Consider the following 18,678-nt stretch of genomic DNA (forward strand, 5'->3'; position numbering starts at 1 on the left):
GGGTTAATAGGCATACTGCATACTTTACTGTAGTTATCTATTGATGGAAATAAATCTTGGCCTTGGAATTCATCTCTTGTTCAGAATATCTTCTGGGTTTAGCTGTGGTACGGCTTTCGAGGAAATCTAGCCGGCTGGACTGAGTTTCAGTGGAAGACCTTCAAACCAAACTGCAAACGGGAGGGAAGATCTAGCCTTTACCTCCATCTCCAGTAATAATGACTCGTTTATCTATCTAGCCTATTGAGTTGTAGCACTGCCAATTAAATGTTACACTGCTTCCAATAACATTCGTATGAACTTTTATGATGATATAAAGCACTCTGAAGTCATGGCGGGAGAGACTGAACGATGACTATTCTTGTGAGGAGCAGTATACAGTTCCTGCCCTGTACATGACACAATCTCTGACCCATGTAAATAGGCTATATGCTATGTGGAGTTTTCTGACCATGTGACCTGCCCAGGAAAACAACTGAGCCCCTAGTTAAGCCTTTAACCTGGGCCCAGAATAAGAGAACAACCCTGGCCTTGGCTACTACAGTACCTGTCCTGGGCTGTTCCAAACTTAGACTGTGCTGGTGAGTGGCTGTGTCTGCCTGGAGGGGATGACTAATTAAACAGTCTTGTGACGAGGTCGGGCCCAGCCACTGAGCAGCAAGGTCAAAGGGTCTGTGTATGAGGGTGACTTTCGGAGCAGAGCAGGGGCCCTGCACTTAGAGCTGGGAGGGAGAGCGAGGGAGGGAGGGTGGAGTTGGCTAGGATGAAAGGAAAACGATGTGCTTGATGATGATCGAGGAGGAGAGGGAGCTCAGTTCTGCTACTGGGATGCAGAGACTGTAGAATCCACCCAAACCTTGACTCTGATTACTCTCAATCTACCTCTGGATTTCTATACTGATATCTGGGCACACTCAGGCGTGAATAAAAGGCCTTTCTACCAGTTATATCCACTTTGTTTCTCTTTACCTAGTGAAGCTGTGTGTGTGCACAGGGCTCAACGTCAGAATGTTTTGTGCTGAGGACAACAGTGATTAGGAGGTACTGAAAGTGCTCCTTTCAGCTCACACAGACTCCCTTCAGCTATTGAAGAGAGGCAACTCTGTGTGAATTCAAGGTCTACAAGCGTGACAGTCTTCTCCTGACAATATGCCTATGCCTAAATGTGTGTAGGTAGAGATTGTAAGACGACAATAAAGCCTAATAATAAGTAGTTGAAAATGTAGGGGCAGCGTGTTGAGCAAGGAAGTTTGCATGATTGTCGTCAGAAGGCCGGTTCATCCTTCCTGTGTTGGGTCAGTCAGTCAGCTTCCACTGAATCTTTTGCCTCACTCATTCAGCACATTTTTAAAAGCATCAGCGTGACCACAGCATGGTTAGCAGTATGTTGGCAGATGTCCAGAAATAATCCCATCCATTCACCTTGTCCAATTTAACAACCCAGGAAATAAGTTCTTTGGGGTTTAGCTTAACAACATCTGAGCCTCAAATCTGACTTCAGCTTGGTTTAGTTTTACAGTTCAGTTCAGAGGTGGATCAGGGGTGCAGTTTAGCGGAAACTCTAAAGCCGGTCTGAGGTAGCTAGAGTGGGTATTGATTGCGTTTTTCATTCACGTTGGTGTAGACCTAGTTCCATGAGACATGGTTAAAACATTAAGTTAAGGTAGATTATTATTATGACTAACTAGGTTTCCCCTTTCATCTGTGATTTAGCTAGCCACCTAGCTAGCGATTGGCATTAGCGGCTAATGAATTTTGTAGGCACAGACCGCATGCTAACTAGCGTTTTGCAGAGAATAAGATACACAAACTAATAGTATAGCAAAGTGGAAAGCAGAATGGTTTTCTCGATCTGGTTTAGAGAGATGTTGCTACTTGACAGCATGTTGACTGCATGCAAGTGCCATTCGCGGAGTGGTCAAGCCTCGAAGAACAGCCTCCTTGAGTGGCAGGGGGCGGGGCTACAGGAGGTGTGTGTCTGCGAGCGGGGTACAGGAGAGAGAACTCACCAGCAAAAAATCACAATTATAAACTGGTTGGTTCGAGCCCTGAATGCTGATTGGCTGAAAGCCATGGTATATCAGACCATATACCACTGGTATGACACAACAATTTATTTTTACATTTCTAATTCCATTGGTAAACAGTTTATAATAGCAATAAGGTACCTAAGGTTTGTGGTATATTGCCAATATACCACGACTAAGGGCTGTATCCAGGAACATCCCTTAGCTGTGCTATATTGGCCATATACAACACACCCTCTGCCTTATAGCTTAATTAACATGCAGAGTGAACTATAAAAACGGACGTTACAAGCGACCTAGTGGAATGTTAAAATATCACAACCTGTTAAGATTTGGATTCAATTAATTGTGTAGCCCTACCACACACAGACACACACACACACACACACACTTACACTGAGTGTACAAAACATTAGGAACATCTGTGCGTTCCATGACATGGACTGACCAGGTGAAAGCTATGATCTGTTAATGAGGTCACTTGTTAAATCCACTTTAATCAGTGTAGATGAAGGGGAGGAGACTGGTTAAAGAAGGATTTTGAAGCCTCGAGACAATCAAGACATGGGTTGTGTATGTGTGCCGTTCAGACGGTGAAGGGGCAAGACAAAAGATTTAAGTGCCTTTGAGCGGGGTATGGTAGTAACAGTGTTTCCGTTAAAAGAATGTGCCGCCGGACATTAGACCGGCAGCATTTTAGATACACTGGACATTTTGAGAAATGTACCGAATCCATATGCATTGGGTGTGTAACCTGATTAGGGCGTCCACCTACAGTGCTCAGAATGACAGAAATGCGATTTAGGTGATGGTAATTCATATTAACAAAGTATTCAAGTCGAGGATGCAACGATGTTCGGTCCTTCTTACCGAATTCTGATGTTCACTTTGAAGATGTTAGAATAACTGTCCAACAAGACAAGCAACGAACAGCAAAATCACTAGCCTGTGTCAATCCACTATCACCCATAGTAGAAAAGTTGACCTATTCTATTGGTCAGCTTGTTGAGAAAGAAATGGCCTGTTCCAAACAGACTCTGGGACGCTTGTGGGACAATAAATCCCAAATTCATACGACTAGTAGGCGTAGGCTACATAAAATAAACTTTGAAAAGCAATGAGTCTGATGCAACAGATCAGAACATTTAGCTTAAGATGTTGATAAACTATTTCTTCACATTAGGCGTAGCAATGCGCACAAGGCAGTAGGATACGAGRAAATGTTCGTTCCATAATGCAATTAGCGGGTAAACACTGTTGTCAAAAGGGCACCACATATGCGAGCAGTTTCAGGTGACAGATGAAAATATCCATTAGAAATATAGAAAGAAGGGAGATGCAACAACTAGCATGTTTTGCTAGTATGACTAGGATTGTGCCTTTGGGTACTGGACAATGAAAGAAAGTTGATACATAAAATAATTGTTTCCACGGATATGGTCTGATTTTGGCTAGGATACTTTGAAGCAGGGAAAACATGCCTCATAATATGTAGTAAAACATTCAGGTTTCAAACAATTAAGAAAACGTTTTCTAAATGCATACTGCCTCCAGCTCATTGCAAAGTGGTGTGTGACGCACTGCCTGTCTTCATTTGCTGTTTGAGATGCGATAGCAGCCACTCCCGTGCGGTCTGACAGAAGGCTCTGTATCTGTATGCAGTGCGTGAGTGATGAATAAGATGCCTAACGAATATACTGTACATGCGCCGATTTAATTCCACAAAATTATGCAAATTAACATATAGACCGATAAGCATGATCAGTCAAATGTATGTATATCGACTGGTATTTCCATCAATGAAAGGCTAAAAAGCATTATTTCGCAATGGGATTTCTTCTTCAGGCTTTTCAAAAAATGTTATCGGTCAAAAGTCGTCTATTACCGGCTAACGGAAACCCTGGGTAGTAGGTGCCAGGTGCACCGGTCTGTGTGTCAAACAAGTTTCCCTGTGTGTATCAAGAATGGTCCATCACCCAAAGGACATCCAGCCAACTTGACACAACTGTGGGAAGCATTGGAGTCAACATGGGCCAGCATCCTTGTGGAATGCTTTCAACACCTTGTAGAGTCCATGCCCTGACGAATTGAGGCTCTTCTGAGGGCAAAAAGGGGTGCAACTCAATATTAGGAAAATGTTCCTAATGTTTTTTACACTCACTTTATAAACAGTCAGCTTTACAGTGGCTGCCCTTTTCGACTACCTCTGAATGTGGCATGCGGTCACATTTCTCATAGATCTCGGAGCACACTTCCCTTGGCTTATACATTAACTCAACCACTGTCTCCCTCAGTGTCAGCTACTACTTGGTTTATGTACAGTGGGGAGAACAAGTATTTGATACACTGCCGATTTTGCAGGTTTTTCTACTTACAAAGCATGTAGAGGTCTGTCATTTTTATCATATGGACACACTTCAACTGTGAGAGACGGAATCTTGGCCATTGTCGAGAGGTTGGAGTCTGTTTGAGTGTGTGGACAGGTGTCTTTTATACAGGTAACAAGTTCAAACAGGTGCAGTTAATACAGGTAATGAGTGGAGAACAGGAGGGATTCTTAAAGAAAAACTAACAGGTCTGTGAGCTGGAATTCTTACTGGTTGGTAGGTGATCAAATACTTATGTCATGCAATAAAATGCTAATTAATTACTTAAAAATCATACAATGTGATTTTCTGGATTTTTTTCTGGATTTTAGATTCCGTCTCTCACAGTTGAAGTGTACCTATGATAAAAATTACAGACCTCTATGTAACAGTAACTTTATGGCGTCCCCTCGCCCCGACCTGGGGGTGAACCAGGGACCCTCTGTACACATCAACAACAGTCACCCACGAAGCATCGTTACCCATCCATCGCTCCACAAAAGCCACGGCCCTTGCAGAGCAAGGGGAACCACTACTTCAAGGTCTCAGAGCAAGTGACGTCACCGATTGAAAGGCTATTAGCGCGCACCACCGCTAACTAGATAGCCATTTCACATCGGTTACATCTACATGCTTTGTAAGTAGGAAAACCTGCAAAATCGGCAGTGTATCAAATACTTGTTCTCCCCACTGTATGTATTAGGAATGCAACGGTACAGTGGGCCCACAGTTTGGTATGTATCACGGTTTGTGGGTAACAGTACGGTTTTGGTATCTTTATATTTAAGAAAAAAATTAAAACACATCACCCTTTAAACAATGAAGTCTTTATTTTGCCTATAGACAAATACAACTTTCCAATCAGAAAAATGGCAGCATGACTGAGTAGGCCTGGTTTCTGTCTCTACTATATGAAATAAAGGGGAGAAAAATATTTAAAAATGAAAAGTGCTTCTTAGCTTTGACAACCTGTAGCTCTTCATCTCTTAATCCAGTACATAGTGAACTGTCACAGTGAGGTAGCTTTGAGTTGCTCAGGAGGGCCAACTATCAGTGGAGAGAGCTAGATAGGGTGTCTGTGTCAATTCGTTTTCAATTTCTCTCCGTGATGTTTCATAGAGTTTGGGCATTCTGCTGAAATGTGTGCGGGAGGGGACGTTGTAATGCGGTTAATTTTTTTTCATCAGGTGACGAAATCCCGAGTCAGTAACCACCGAATAGGGTGGCAAATCTTTGGCTATGAATACTCCCACTGCGTTCGTTAATTCTTAGTTTTTCTGAATTTGTCGCAAATTGTTGTTGAAAGGCAGCAGCGAGAGATTGTTGTGTTTTCGCTAACGAGTTGACTCTCCTTGCTCCAGGGATACGGCCTGGTGATGTAAATGACACATCATGTTAGAAGTGTTTCCACTCGAGTAGCCGACAGTGGCAATGCTTACAGACTGTACTTTGTTTGTTTATGGTCTTCTTACCCTCGTCATCGTATTGAACGCTGAATTCAAAATGTTCCCACACAGCAGATTTGAAAGAGGTCGGTGCCTCTTCAAATTTGCTTCCCTCTGTCTCGCTAGCGCTCGCATTTGTCACGTCGGAGCAGAGATAATATTTGTTTTTTGTTTCCCATCTCTTCATGAGGCCCCTGTAGGGAGGTTTCCTACTGAGATGTCGTTGCAAATCGTCCATTAGTTGTTTAAGGGGGAGGGGGTTGCGGCCTCTACATTTTGAGACATTGCTGTGGAGTAAAGTTTGTCAGCCCCCACAAGCTGCGCGACTAGTTCTGTGGATCTGAATGTACAACGTGCGTGTAGTCTGCAGCGCAATAAGCACGTTTAGGAAATGATAGAAAAATGACAGGCATACCGTAATTCCGCGGTTCAAGTGTGCGTATTGAACCGTGGGGGCGTACCGAACGGTTCGATAACATACTGTGTACCGTTGCATCCCTAGACTATGGATGGATGGATGGTTATTCAGTTCCAGTGACAAAACACTCCGTTTTTCAGAGCTCCACTCATCAGTATTGGTACAGAATAAACATCTGCCTCTGAAAATAGCACCATATTCCCTTCATCGCGCATAGGGCTCTGGTCAAAAGTAGTGCACTAGGGAATAGGGTGCCATTTTGGATGTACACAAGTTCCCTGGTCCATTGGTCTCACTGTCCAGTGTCAAACTCCCCAGACATAATAGGTCTTTATTTCTGCCATGGTTATTTCCAGCTCGGAGGGTATTTTGTGGAGCGCTGACTAACGGGGAACAATGTTAGCATAATTTTATCAATGCTAATGGAATTCACAAGCCAAGCCAATGCTAAGCTAACCTCTGTCACTTCAGAAATACCATCACTTAGGCTACAGCAAGGGCAATCATGTCCACCTACTCCCTCACTGCAGTTCTCCACAGTCCACTCCACACTGCTTGTCTGCATCCCAAATGGCACCGTATTACCTAGGGCTGGCACAATGACCGTATTATTGTGCAACTGACGATTATGGATGAACATCGTCATGAAAATAAAATAACTGTCATAACCATTTTATTTATTTATTTATTATTAGTTTTGTGTGTGGGTTAGCTGACTGCAGACAGGAAGGCCTGGCACAGGTGTGGTTGAGTCGGTTTCCGCGGTAACATTGACTCTTTACAACCACTTTGGTTGCCTTGAGTTCATTTGACTGTCACGGCCCTGCTATTACCTATATACCGCTTGACCTTTGACCAGGGCCCATAGGTCTCTGCCTCTGGTCAAACGTAATACACTACGTAGGGAATTGGGTGCCATTTTGAGGTGCAGACATTGTTTTGGGTGTTAAGCTACCTCCTGTGTCTTGTAGATCTTTGTATATCAAATGTTGTGTAAGTAGGTATCGGACTTACTGAGCTCCCCTTTTCTCTGTTCCAGGTACAAACGAGTCTTCTCTGTGGGCACTCATGGCATTACCACGTACAACCCCACCACGCTCGAAGTCACAAACCAGGTCAGGGGACTCCTCTTTAATCCCGTCATGTTTTCTCAGTCTGAGTCATGTGACATTATCCATGTGATGAGTACCATTTATGTGATGACTGTCAACATATTTTTTTCTTCTTCTGTTTAGTCCTAAATAGCCCAGTGGTTATGGTTTTGTTCAGCATATCCCCTTTCACCAAGTTGATGAATATCTATGAACTGTCATTTTCACTGTTATGGAATGTGACTTGTTGACACGTGACATGTTGGTCTCTCTGTCTCACTCTCTGTGGTGCCCTGTAGTGGCCGTACGGGGACATCTGTGGCATCACCCCGGTGGGAAAGGGCCAGGGCACCGAGTTCAACCTCACATTCCGCAAGGGCAGTGGCAAAAAGTCAGAAACGCTCAAGTTCTCCACAGAGCACCGGACAGAGCTACTCACAGAGGCACTGGTGAGAGAACACACCATTGGTTCTGGAAGAATATACTTTATAAATCCGTGAGGAGCTTGGTTTAACTGTCTTACCTCATTACAACCCAAATATAAGCTTTTTTTGGTCGATTGTTTGTAAACCATAGAATTTTAAGAATAACATTGTATAACATAAACATGGCTCAAGCTAGCATTTTGATATCATGGGTGGTCAGTCCATAGTGCCATCTATACATTTGAGAGGGGTTACATTTCTTAAGCCCCACCCCCTCAGCTGTTTTCCCCAAACAGTGGTGAGATGACTGCTTAGTAGTTCTTTGAATCCCAGATTGCCCTTTTTAGTATGTTGTACTGGGAACTACACTCACCTCCCACCACCAGAACCCATGTGTAGCATCAGCCATTATTTTTTCATGAGAACGCTCAACACATTAGCAACAGTGGTCGACTGTTGGCCGCTTTAGAAACACCATCACATACAATAAAAGTAGGCCTGTCACGTGATACAAATAATTAATGGCATTACTTAATTGCGATTAATCACAAATCAAGTTTGGCCCTGAAGAACATATTTTTCCATTTAAAAAGCAGTGCATTGAGTTACAGGCATACTATTCTTTGATTGTAAGGGACGGAGAACACTTATCTCCATCAGAATGTTTTAGTAACATGTTCTAAATGAGTGCGAGTATAGGAATAAATAACTGGATACGTGGATACAAAGAGCTTTTAAACTTGTCCAACAATGTTATGAAAACACTGTAAACATCTGTACTGTTCAGATAACTACACACACAGGCCTACACTCTCTCCCTCCCCTCCCTCTCTCCCACACCCGATGTCTTTCACTCCCACTCTCACATACACACAATCATACATACCCCACTCTTGCATATGCAGCCTACCTTTTGAAGCATCTCTTTGAGTAGCCTATTCCTTTTCAATTCTTCCTGTGCCATTCCAATTTGTGCTTAGCCTAGTCAGTGGTAACATTTCTTTGGGGTGGCAGGTAGCCTAGTGGTTAGGGCATTGGGCCTGTAACCGAAAGGTTGCAGGATCGAATCCCCGAGCTGACATGGTAAAATACAAAAATCTGTCCTTCTGCCCCTGAACAAGGCAGTTGTTCCCCGGTAGGCCCTCATTGTAAATTTGAATTTGTTCTAAACTGACTTGCCTAGTTAAATTTAAGGTTGAATGATAAAAGCACAAATTCGCGGCAGAAAGAAAAAACATAGCTTGGGCATAACTTTTACATGATTTTGGCTAGAGGCACACTGTCTTCAGCGACGTAAAGGCGCAAGCATTCAACACAATCAATTTGTGTTCTGCGCAATGGTCCGTGCGGAAACGCGTGTGCTTAACTACAGCCGATGTCCACGCCGCCGCCTCAAATCTAATTAGCATCATAAAAAAACTCTCTAAGCTAGAGATCCATGTTTTTTTTAATGGGCTGCATCTCAATCCGCCGTTTGACGGATTGCCAACTTCTGTCTGTGGAGTTCGAAAGCTTGGGCTACAATCAATCAATCGATCAAATGTATTTATAAAGCCCTTTTTTATATCAGCAGATGTCACAACGTGCTGTACAGAAGCCCAGCCTAGAACCCCAAACAGCAAGCAATGCAGATGTAGAAGCACGGTGGCTAGGAATAACTGCCTAGAAAGGCAAGAACCTAGGAAGAAACCTAGAGAGGAACCAGGATCTGAGGGGTGGCCAGTCCTCTTCCGGCTGTGCCGGGTAGATGTTATAAGAGTACGTGGCCATTAAGGCCAGATTGTTCTTCAAGATGTTCATATATGACCAAAAATAATCAGTGGTTATAGTGTGTGCAACAGGTCAGTACCTCAGGAGTAAATGTCAGTTGGCTTTTCATAGGCGAGCATTGAGGTCGAGACAGCAGGTGCGGTAGAGAGGGAATCGAAAACAGCAGTTCCAGGACAAAGGTAGCACGTCCGGTGAAACAGGTCAGGGTTCCATAGCCGCAGGCAGAACAGTTGAAACTGGAGCAGCAGCACGACCAGGTAGAATGGGGGCAGCCAGGAGTCATCGGGCCAGGTAGTCCTGAGGCATGGTCCTAGGGCTCAGGTCCTCTGGGAAGGGGAGAGAATTAGAGGGAGCACACTTAAATTCACAAAGGACACCGGATTTGACAGGAGAATTACGCCAGATATAATGGACTGATCCCAGCACCCTGGCACTTAGACTATTGCAGCATAGATACTGGAGGCTGAGACTGGTGGGTCGGGGGACACTGTGGCCCCGTCTGACGATACCTCCGGACAGGGCCAACCAGGCAGGATATAACCCCACCCACTTTGTCAAAGCACAGCCCCCACACCACTAGAGATATCAACACACCCCCAACTTAGTACCCTGAGACAAGGCCAAGTATAGCCCACAAAGATCTCCGCCGCCACACGAGCCTGAGAGGGTGGGGGGGCGCAAAACTGGACAGCAAGATCACGTCTGACTCAACCCACTCAAGTGACGCACCCCTCCTAGGGACGGCATGTAAGAGCACTAGTAAGCCAGGTACTCAACCCCAGTAATGGGGTTAGAGGCAGAGAATCCCAGTGGAGAGAGGCTACACACACTAATATGACCGCTCTGTTGAAAGGTGAGACTCGCTAACACGTCCGTTGTTTTTGCTCTAGGACGCTCACAAGAATAGTCTGAAGGTAGCCCATCTACCAGTGTTTTTTATATGGAAATATATATGGAAGTAGTTTAGTGCCTAAAAAAAGGGGTTAAATATGGTTGCAAAATGTTTTTATTTCCTGATCATTATTATATCGCTCAGGTATACACTTCAAAACAAACTTATTTTTGATACATTTTTTTCCATGTATGAATCTGTTATTCAATGGGCTAATAGCAGTAAGGCCAAATTCAGTGTGTCATCCCCCAACAAAGTATTTATTATGTTATACCTAAAGTGGTTGTAAAATTCAAAAGCGAAATAATCCTTGGTGTATGACCATCTTAAAACAATTCCATATCTTGTCTTAAAGAATCCCCCTTAGACTCTAGGGGGTTAAAATGCTCCGTGCGGTGAAGAAATGGAGACGTGATTAACAGCATCAACTTTTTAAGCCGACGAACATGTCAAGCGTTATTAACACGTTACGTTTACAGCCCTAATTAAAAGCAATGAAATTGTCAAGAAGGTGCGCCCGCTCACACACACACACACACACACACACACACACACACACACACACACACACACACACACACACATCTAAATTGCAGTGGCGGTGGGAAAAAAATAGCTGCAAAAACGCTCATTGTCTAAATATTTAGCAAAAAATGATAGCGCTTGCAAGTTACAGGTCCCTTGTCACCGCCGGTTCTCACACCACGCAGAAAACAAAATGTGTTGATGACATGAAATTGGTATTCTGAGGAGATGTAAGAGATTCTCTTTTTAATGAGTCTGATATTTCCCATAAGACTCAAGTTTCTCTTTCTAGTGAGTATATGCAAATTAGACCAGCATATTTTTCTCAACCTTTATTTTGACATGGAGTCATGCTGAGACCAAGGTCTCTTTTTTATAGATGAGCTGTGTAATTACAAAACTATACACATCAGTACAATATGAAAATCAGAACAGAGATACAAAACAGTCATAGAAAACAAACACATTCATCATTTAAAATGCTCCTCAATCGGTCGTCTGAAATGCCCTAGAGGCACCAAAAAAAACAAATCTTATTTAAATAACTCTGTAGAGACCGAAGGTATGTTTGACCAGTTCTTTGAGACCGGGTATGTTAAGTTGTACAGTGTCTTCAGAAAGTATTCATACCCCTTGATTTATTCCGCATATTGTTACAGCCTGAAATAAAAATGGATTAAATCTAGTTTTTTTCCTCACCCATCTACACACAATACCCCCATAATGACAGCATAAGTATTCACACCCTTGAGTCAATACACGTTAGAATCACCTTTGGTAGGGATTACAGCTGTCAGTCTTTCTGGGTAAATCTCTACGAGCTTCATACACTTGGATTGTACAATATTTACCCATTATTCTCTTCAAAATTCTTCAAGCTCTGTCAAATTGGTTGTTGATCATTGCTAGACAACAATTTTCATGTCTTACCATAGATTTTCAAGCAGATTTAAATCAAAACTGTAACTCGGCCACTCAGGAATGTTCTTTGTTCTCTTGGTAAGCAACTCCAGTGTAGATTTGATCTGGTGTTTTAGATTATTGTCCTGCTGAAAGGTGAATTCGTCTCCCAGTGTCTGGTGGAAAGCAGACTGAACCAGGTTTTCCTCTAGAATTTTACCTGTGCTTAGCTCCATTCTGTTTCCCTGTCCTTAATGATTACAAGTTACCCAAACATGATGCAGCCACCACAATGCTTAAAAATATGGAGAGTGGTACTACTCAGTAATGTATTTGCCCCAAACATAACACTTTGTATTCAGGACAAAAAGTGAATTGCTTTGCCACATTTTTTTGCAATATTACTTTAGTGCCTTGTTGCAAACGGGATGCATGTTGTAGAATATTTTTTATCTGTACAGGCTTCCTCCTTTTCACTCTGTCAATAAGGGTAGTATTGTGGAGTAACTACAATGATGTTGATCCATCCTCAGTTTTCTCCTATCACAGCCATTAAAGTCTAATGGTTTTAGTCACCATTGGCCTCATGGTGAAATCCCTGAGCGGTTTCCTTCCTTTCTGGCAACTGAATTGGGAAGAACACCTGTATCTTTGTATTGACTGGGTGTATTGATACACCATCCAAAATGTAATTAATAACTTCACCATGCTCAAAGGGATATTCAATGTCTTATTTTTTTTACCCATCTACCAATAGGTGGGGCCTTTGCGAGGCATTAAAAAACCTCCCTGGTATTTGTGGTTGAATCTGTGTTTGAAAGGGACCTTACAGATAATTGTGTGTGGGGGTACAGAGAGATGAGGTACTTATTCAAAAATCATGTTAAACACTATTATTACACACAGAGTGAATCCATGCAACTTATGTGACTTGTTAAGCACATTTTTACTCCTGAACTTATTCAGGCTTGCCATAACAATAAGTTGAAAACTGATTGACTCCAGACATTTCAGCTTTTCATGTTTTATTTTATTTGACAAACATTTGAAAAACATAATTCCACTTTCACATTATGGCTATTGTGTGTAGGCCAGTGACAAAAAAAGAATCTCAATTTAATCCAGTTTAAATACAGGCTGTAACAGAACAAAATGTGGAGAAAGTCAAGGGGTGTGAATACTTTCTGAAGGCACTGTATGTCTCAATATTAACAATGGAGTTTTTGTGAAAGAGCTTTATAAACAAAAAGAGAGCAGTGCATCAATCTATGAGACGTCAAATATGGCCTACCTACTTTCTGATACAGAATGCAGTGATGTGTACAGAACATGTCAGCCGTAATGAAGCGTAGTACACTGTGATGAACTGCATCCAATGGGTTGAGTGTGTTGGCAGCTGCATTAAATAGACGTCGCCGTAGACTAGGACCGGTAGGAACGTTGACTGAATGTTCTGCTTTCTATTATTAAGCGAGATGCATTACCTATTTTTATAGAAGAAACCCATTTTTATTTTTAGCTTCTTAGTTAACTCATCAGTATGTTTTCGAAAAGACAACTTGTCGTCTATCCAGATGCCCATATTCTTGTAAGCAGTTACACAGTCAATATTGGTACCATCCAAGGTACAGATGCTTAAAACATTTGAGAAATTATTGTACGCCCTAGAACACACACTTAATTTTTACCCGCTTTCAATACTAGCTTGAGGGCAATAAAGGTTTTCTGTAAAACAATGAAGGCAGAGTGAAAATCAGAAAGAGCCTTGTCAACAGAATGGGCAACAGAATATACAACAGTATCGTCCGCAGACAAGTGGAGGTTACAATTTCTTCCAGACAAACCAATGTTGTTTATATAGATGGTAAAAAGTATAGGGGCCAAAATCGACCTTTGTGCGACACGTTTAGTAATAATATCAATGCATATCAGTAAATCCCAGCAACAAATAAATGCATACAACCAGCATCTCACATTTCTTGGGAACGGTCAAATTTAGACTACATGATGATGTGAATGTTGTTTTCACATAATTAGCCATTCTTCACCATTTTTGCAATCTAAACTGAAGATATTGTAACCACAAATAGCAATGTCCTTATCAGATACCGAATCATTCAGGCAAGTCTCTGTGAGAACCAATATGTCAGGGCTTGCGTCCAGCACCCAGATATCAAGGCCATTTTTTATTTTTTTTATTCTTTTCAATCAAACTCTGCACGTTTGTGTTCAACAGCCTAAGTCAACTTATTCAAAGGATATCTCAATCATCTAACTAAAAAGGATACAGTGCATTATGTCATGACTAATTAGGAGGAAGTTAAATGGATGGCAATGCATCCCGGCCCGTATTCATAAAGTGTTGCAGAGTTATAGTACTGCTCTTGGATCCGGTCCCCCCTGTCCACGTAATCTTCATTATGAGCTAAAAGGCTAAACGAGTCTTAGATCAGCACTCTGAGAAGTTTTATGAATACCTGGCTCAGATTACATGGATGTTTAATCTGATCTCCCATTCTCTCTGCAGAGATTCAGGACAGACTTCTCGGAGGGAAAGATAACTGGCAGGGTGAGTATTGAATGAGGCAATGGAGAAAGGAGTGAGGGAATGAAGACCTGAACAAAAGAGGGAAAGGAGAACAGAATGCATGATCTCACTACAGAGGAGATGATATGAATGCCGACATGAACGAATGAATGAATAAAAGGTGGGGGAACAGAACAAATGAGTAAACGAACCCTGCACACACCCTAGGGCCATGTTGAGTAGAGAGGAGGAGGAAGAGTGGAGCAGCCTCTATTTCTTCTTCCTGAGTTGCTAATAATAGGATCTGTGTTCTCCCTCTCCTGCGCTGAGCTGGTCTAGGAGGCTCCCTGAGGGTTTTATTGTGTCGGTCCCAAATGGCATCCTATTACCTATGTAGTGCGCTACTTTTGGTCGAAGGTAGTGCACTATATAGGGAATAGGGTGCCATTTGGGACAGAGCCTCTATCCGTGTTGGTTTTCTCCTCCATCAGCACAATCCCATTTCCTTGTGAGAGAGAGGTTGGAATAGAACAGCTGCTCACCTGCTCCCCTAAGGGTGACTTTCATCTACAGCACAGATCGATACAACTTCCTGGTGATTTCATCGAAGAGGAGCACAATGGATCTGTCCCAAATGGCTCCCTATATAGTGCACTACTTTTGACCAGAGCCCTATGGATCTCTATGGGGTTTTCTAAGCATTATCATTACCTAGCTTTGGTCCAGGGCATTACTGTACGGAATGTGTTGAGCACATAATGCCCTGGACCAGAGCTAGGCGTGATAATGCTATATCATGCAGTGATGCTACAATTTTTGTCCACTTTGTTAACATGGGTGTCCCTCCCGTCAGCGCTACAACTGTTACAAGCACCACTGGAGCGACACGCGGAAGTCGGTGAGCCTGGAGGTGACCCCGGGTGGCATCGACCAGATCGACCCCCAGACCAACCGGGTGATATGCTCCTACGACTACCGCTCCGTGGAGGGCTTCGCAGAGGTCAACGACTACCAGGGGGGCTTCTGCATCCTCTATGGGGGCTTCAGCCGCCTGGTACGTACCCAGGGGGGAGGGTAGTGTGTGTTTACTTGTCTTTGTGTGTGTCTCTCTCTAAACCAGGGCTCTCCAACCCTGTTCATGGAGTGCCACTGTCCTGTAGGTTTTCATTCCAGCCGTAATCTAGCGCACCTGTTTCTAATAATTAGCTGGATGATAAGCTGAATCGGGTAAGTTACAACGGGTTGGAACGAAAACCTACAGGACAGTAGCTGTCCAGGAACAGGGTGGGAGAGCCTTGTGTCATGTGAAAATCTTCCCAGTGTGAAATAGTTCCCAATTGTTCTGATTTGTGTTGTGATTGTGAGGTCATGTTGTAAAAATGTTGAGTCAATAATGGCTGAGCTCCTGCAGATGTTTCTCCTACACCCCCCCGCCCTTGATTTAGCTAGCTAGCTAGTGTAATTAGCTGTAAACTGGTTGAGATGGATTGTTCTCAGAGGTGTGCAGTTTTAACTTGTTTGTATAGCTAGCGTACAAATATATGCACGGTCAATCTCTCCTCACGTCAACCCTCAGCACTTTGACGCGCGAGTCCGGGTATATATATATGCTAACCTCACGCCTCAACAAGCTTCTGGTTGGTCAGTCAATACTCCTGGTCACCATTTGATTTGGCCGATGTGTGACGCAAATGCGCATGCTCACAGAACGAGGTCGAGGGAGGGTGTGAGAAACATCCGCACGAGCTCAGCCGTCCCCATGAAGAGACGAGCTCAGCCGTCCCCATGAAGAGACGAGCTCAGCTGTCCCCATGAAGAGACGAGCTCAGCCGTCCCCATGAAGAGACGAGCTCAGCCGTCCCCATGAAGAGACGAGCGTGCAATTATACAACTGGGGACGGTTTCACGCTGGGAGAAATTTTATAGCATGTCAAAATCGCTACACGATCAGAGGGACTGGGAAACGTTTCACGCTGGGATGGTTTTTACATGACAACCTGCTCTAAAGGTTTGCTTGTCTGTGTGCAAATGTGTTTATGCCCTTGAGAAATTCGACTGTCCAGGACTGATTCACCATTTGTATTGCACCCCCACCCCTTCCCATCCCTCTCTCTCTCTCTCCACCTTTCCTATTGCCTCTCTCTGTCCTTACTTCCCTCTCTCTACTTTCCTATCCCTCCCTCTCTTACCGATCTCGCTCTCTCTCTCTCTCCCTCCCTCCCCCTCCAGCACCTGTTTGCGTCAGAGCACCGGGACGAGATCATCAAAAGCGCCATTGAGCACGCGGGCAACTTCATCGGCATCACGCTGCGGCTGCGTAAGGACCCGCTGACCTTCGAGGACTTTGTGACGGACCGACTCGGGAAGTACGGCTCAGACGAGTCCATCACCTCCCTGGCTGAGTTTGTGGTGCAGAAGATCTCCCCACGCCACTCGGTCAGAATCGCTCCATCCATTACTTTTAAAAATGTCCTTTTTAGTGTTTACCTTTTTATGAGGATGCAATTTTTATTAATTAGGATATTAGATGAACATTTTATTTTGTAGTCAACTGACCCTTTATAGACTTGAGACTAACTTCTTCTGTGCTGTTTGTCCCTGACAGGAGCCCGTCAAGAGGATCCTGTGCCTGACAGAGACATGTCTGGTGGAGAGAGATCCAGCTTCCTACAACATAGTCACCATCAAGCCCTTTGGAGAGGTGGGTGGCTGCAACAACTCCTACATAAACACTGGGGCTGACTCATAGAATTGGTAGAATAATTTTCCATGACGTGTTATAATGCTTCTACACCTGCGTTGCTTGCTGTTTGAGGCTGGGGTTCTGTACAGCACTTTTGGGCATCAGCTGATGTAAGAAGGGCTATATAAATACATTTGATTGATTTCAGAGCTGTCTGTTCTATCCCATCCTATTTCTATGGCCCGGCCTCTGCCTCAGGCTCTGTTAAATGCCATGTTTGTCTTTTTCAAATAAATTTGACTGAAGCGCCGTTTAAAAATTTTGGTCATTTGGGGGAAATGCTGTTTGTATCTGCAGGTGTTTGCTCTCATCTGCGATGCGGAGAACCCCCAGGTGTTCACCATAGAGTTCATCAGAGGCCAGATCAGGAAGTACTGCTCCACAGACAGGTACAGTGAAACACAAAGCTCTTATTGTACACATACAGTATCATGAATGCCATATTTGCCCTCTACGGTTTCCTTCCACACTTTTTTCTCTTTTTACACCAAATCTATCGGTCTCAGTCTACGCTCTGCTGTTCTTCATGCGTTCATATGTGTTATATTTAACCCATCCCACATCTCTCTTTCTCTGTTGTTTGAAAATGTATGTATTTGTGGGTCATCTGTATCCCTCTCCATCTTATTGATCTGTCTGACGTGTGTGTGTTTAGGGACTCCCTGATGGCCAGCCTGCTGGACGGGGTGCGTGCGTCGGGTAACAGGGACGTGTGTGTGAAGATGGCCCCCACCCAGCGGGGCCAGCGCTGGGGCCTACTGAGCATGCCTGTGGACGAGGAAGTGGAGAGCCTGCACCTCAAATTTCTGGCAACGCCCCCTAGTGAGTAACACCTTTCACGGGTGTATTCATTAAGCACCAAACGGACGCAAACAGAATGAAACAGGGAGGGACTATTTGAACTTGTCCAATAAGAAACGTTCATTTTCCGTTGCAAAACGTTTTTCTACGGTGTGCCCTAATGCATACGACCCAGTTTTTTTTATCAGTGACCTGAAATGGCCAGTTTAATATTGTATGTCTAAAGGACTGAGGGTTTGACCATGAGTCCCTGTCTGTCTCCCTCAGATGGAAACTTTGCAGACGCAGTGTTCAGATTCAACGCTAACGTATCTTACAGCGGTGTGCTGCACGCCGTCACCCAAGATGTAAGTGTGTTCAAACCTACCAAACGACTGTGTGTGTTACGCTATCTTTAACATTCCTCTCCTCTTCCGGTCTCTCAGGGTCTGTTTTCAGAGAACAAGGAGAAGCTGATAAGCAATGCTGTCTTGGCCCTGCTGTCACAGGAGTGTGAGCTGCCGGGCCCCAACGCCGAGCTGGAGAGCCACTTCCAGGCACTCCGACGCCTGGTGGCCTCCAAGGCCGGCTTCCAGGCATTCACACAGCTTCCCAAGTAAGGCCTCGACACACACACACACCATACACACACACACACACACTGCTGCCCCTTCTTCCTGAATTCCTTCTCTCCCTTCACTACCCTCTCCCTTCAAAGCTCTGACTAATTGTGCTTTTCACCTCCTCTGCTACGTTCTCCCACTCCTTC

The 18,678-nt window shown here is 43.9% G+C and overlaps 1 protein-coding gene across 9 annotated transcripts in view; it reads left to right on the plus strand.

Moving 5' to 3' along the window:
- LOC111953250 (dnaJ homolog subfamily C member 13) overlaps nucleotides 1-18,678 on the plus strand; it is a 49,412-nt gene that overhangs the window by 9,847 nt on the left and 20,887 nt on the right. For all 9 annotated transcript variants that reach the window (XR_002875844.2, XM_023972402.2, XM_023972403.2 and 6 more), the window contains 10 exons: nucleotides 7,296-7,371; nucleotides 7,647-7,796; nucleotides 14,387-14,428; nucleotides 15,240-15,440; nucleotides 16,616-16,822; nucleotides 16,992-17,087; nucleotides 17,427-17,518; nucleotides 17,785-17,951; nucleotides 18,198-18,277; nucleotides 18,356-18,525. Coding sequence is in view for 8 of the 9 variants with exons in the window: in XM_023972402.2 (XP_023828170.1) it covers nucleotides 7,296-7,371; nucleotides 7,647-7,796; nucleotides 14,387-14,428; nucleotides 15,240-15,440; nucleotides 16,616-16,822; nucleotides 16,992-17,087; nucleotides 17,427-17,518; nucleotides 17,785-17,951; nucleotides 18,198-18,277; nucleotides 18,356-18,525 (1,281 nt within the window). In the remaining variant the exon portion in view is untranslated. The remainder of the gene's footprint in view (nucleotides 1-7,295; nucleotides 7,372-7,646; nucleotides 7,797-14,386; nucleotides 14,429-15,239; nucleotides 15,441-16,615; nucleotides 16,823-16,991; nucleotides 17,088-17,426; nucleotides 17,519-17,784; nucleotides 17,952-18,197; nucleotides 18,278-18,355; nucleotides 18,526-18,678) is intronic.

The sequence above is a fragment of the Salvelinus sp. IW2-2015 genome, linkage group LG27 (genome assembly GCF_002910315.2).
Source record: "Salvelinus sp. IW2-2015 linkage group LG27, ASM291031v2, whole genome shotgun sequence".
Taxonomy (NCBI): domain Eukaryota; kingdom Metazoa; phylum Chordata; class Actinopteri; order Salmoniformes; family Salmonidae; genus Salvelinus; species Salvelinus sp. IW2-2015.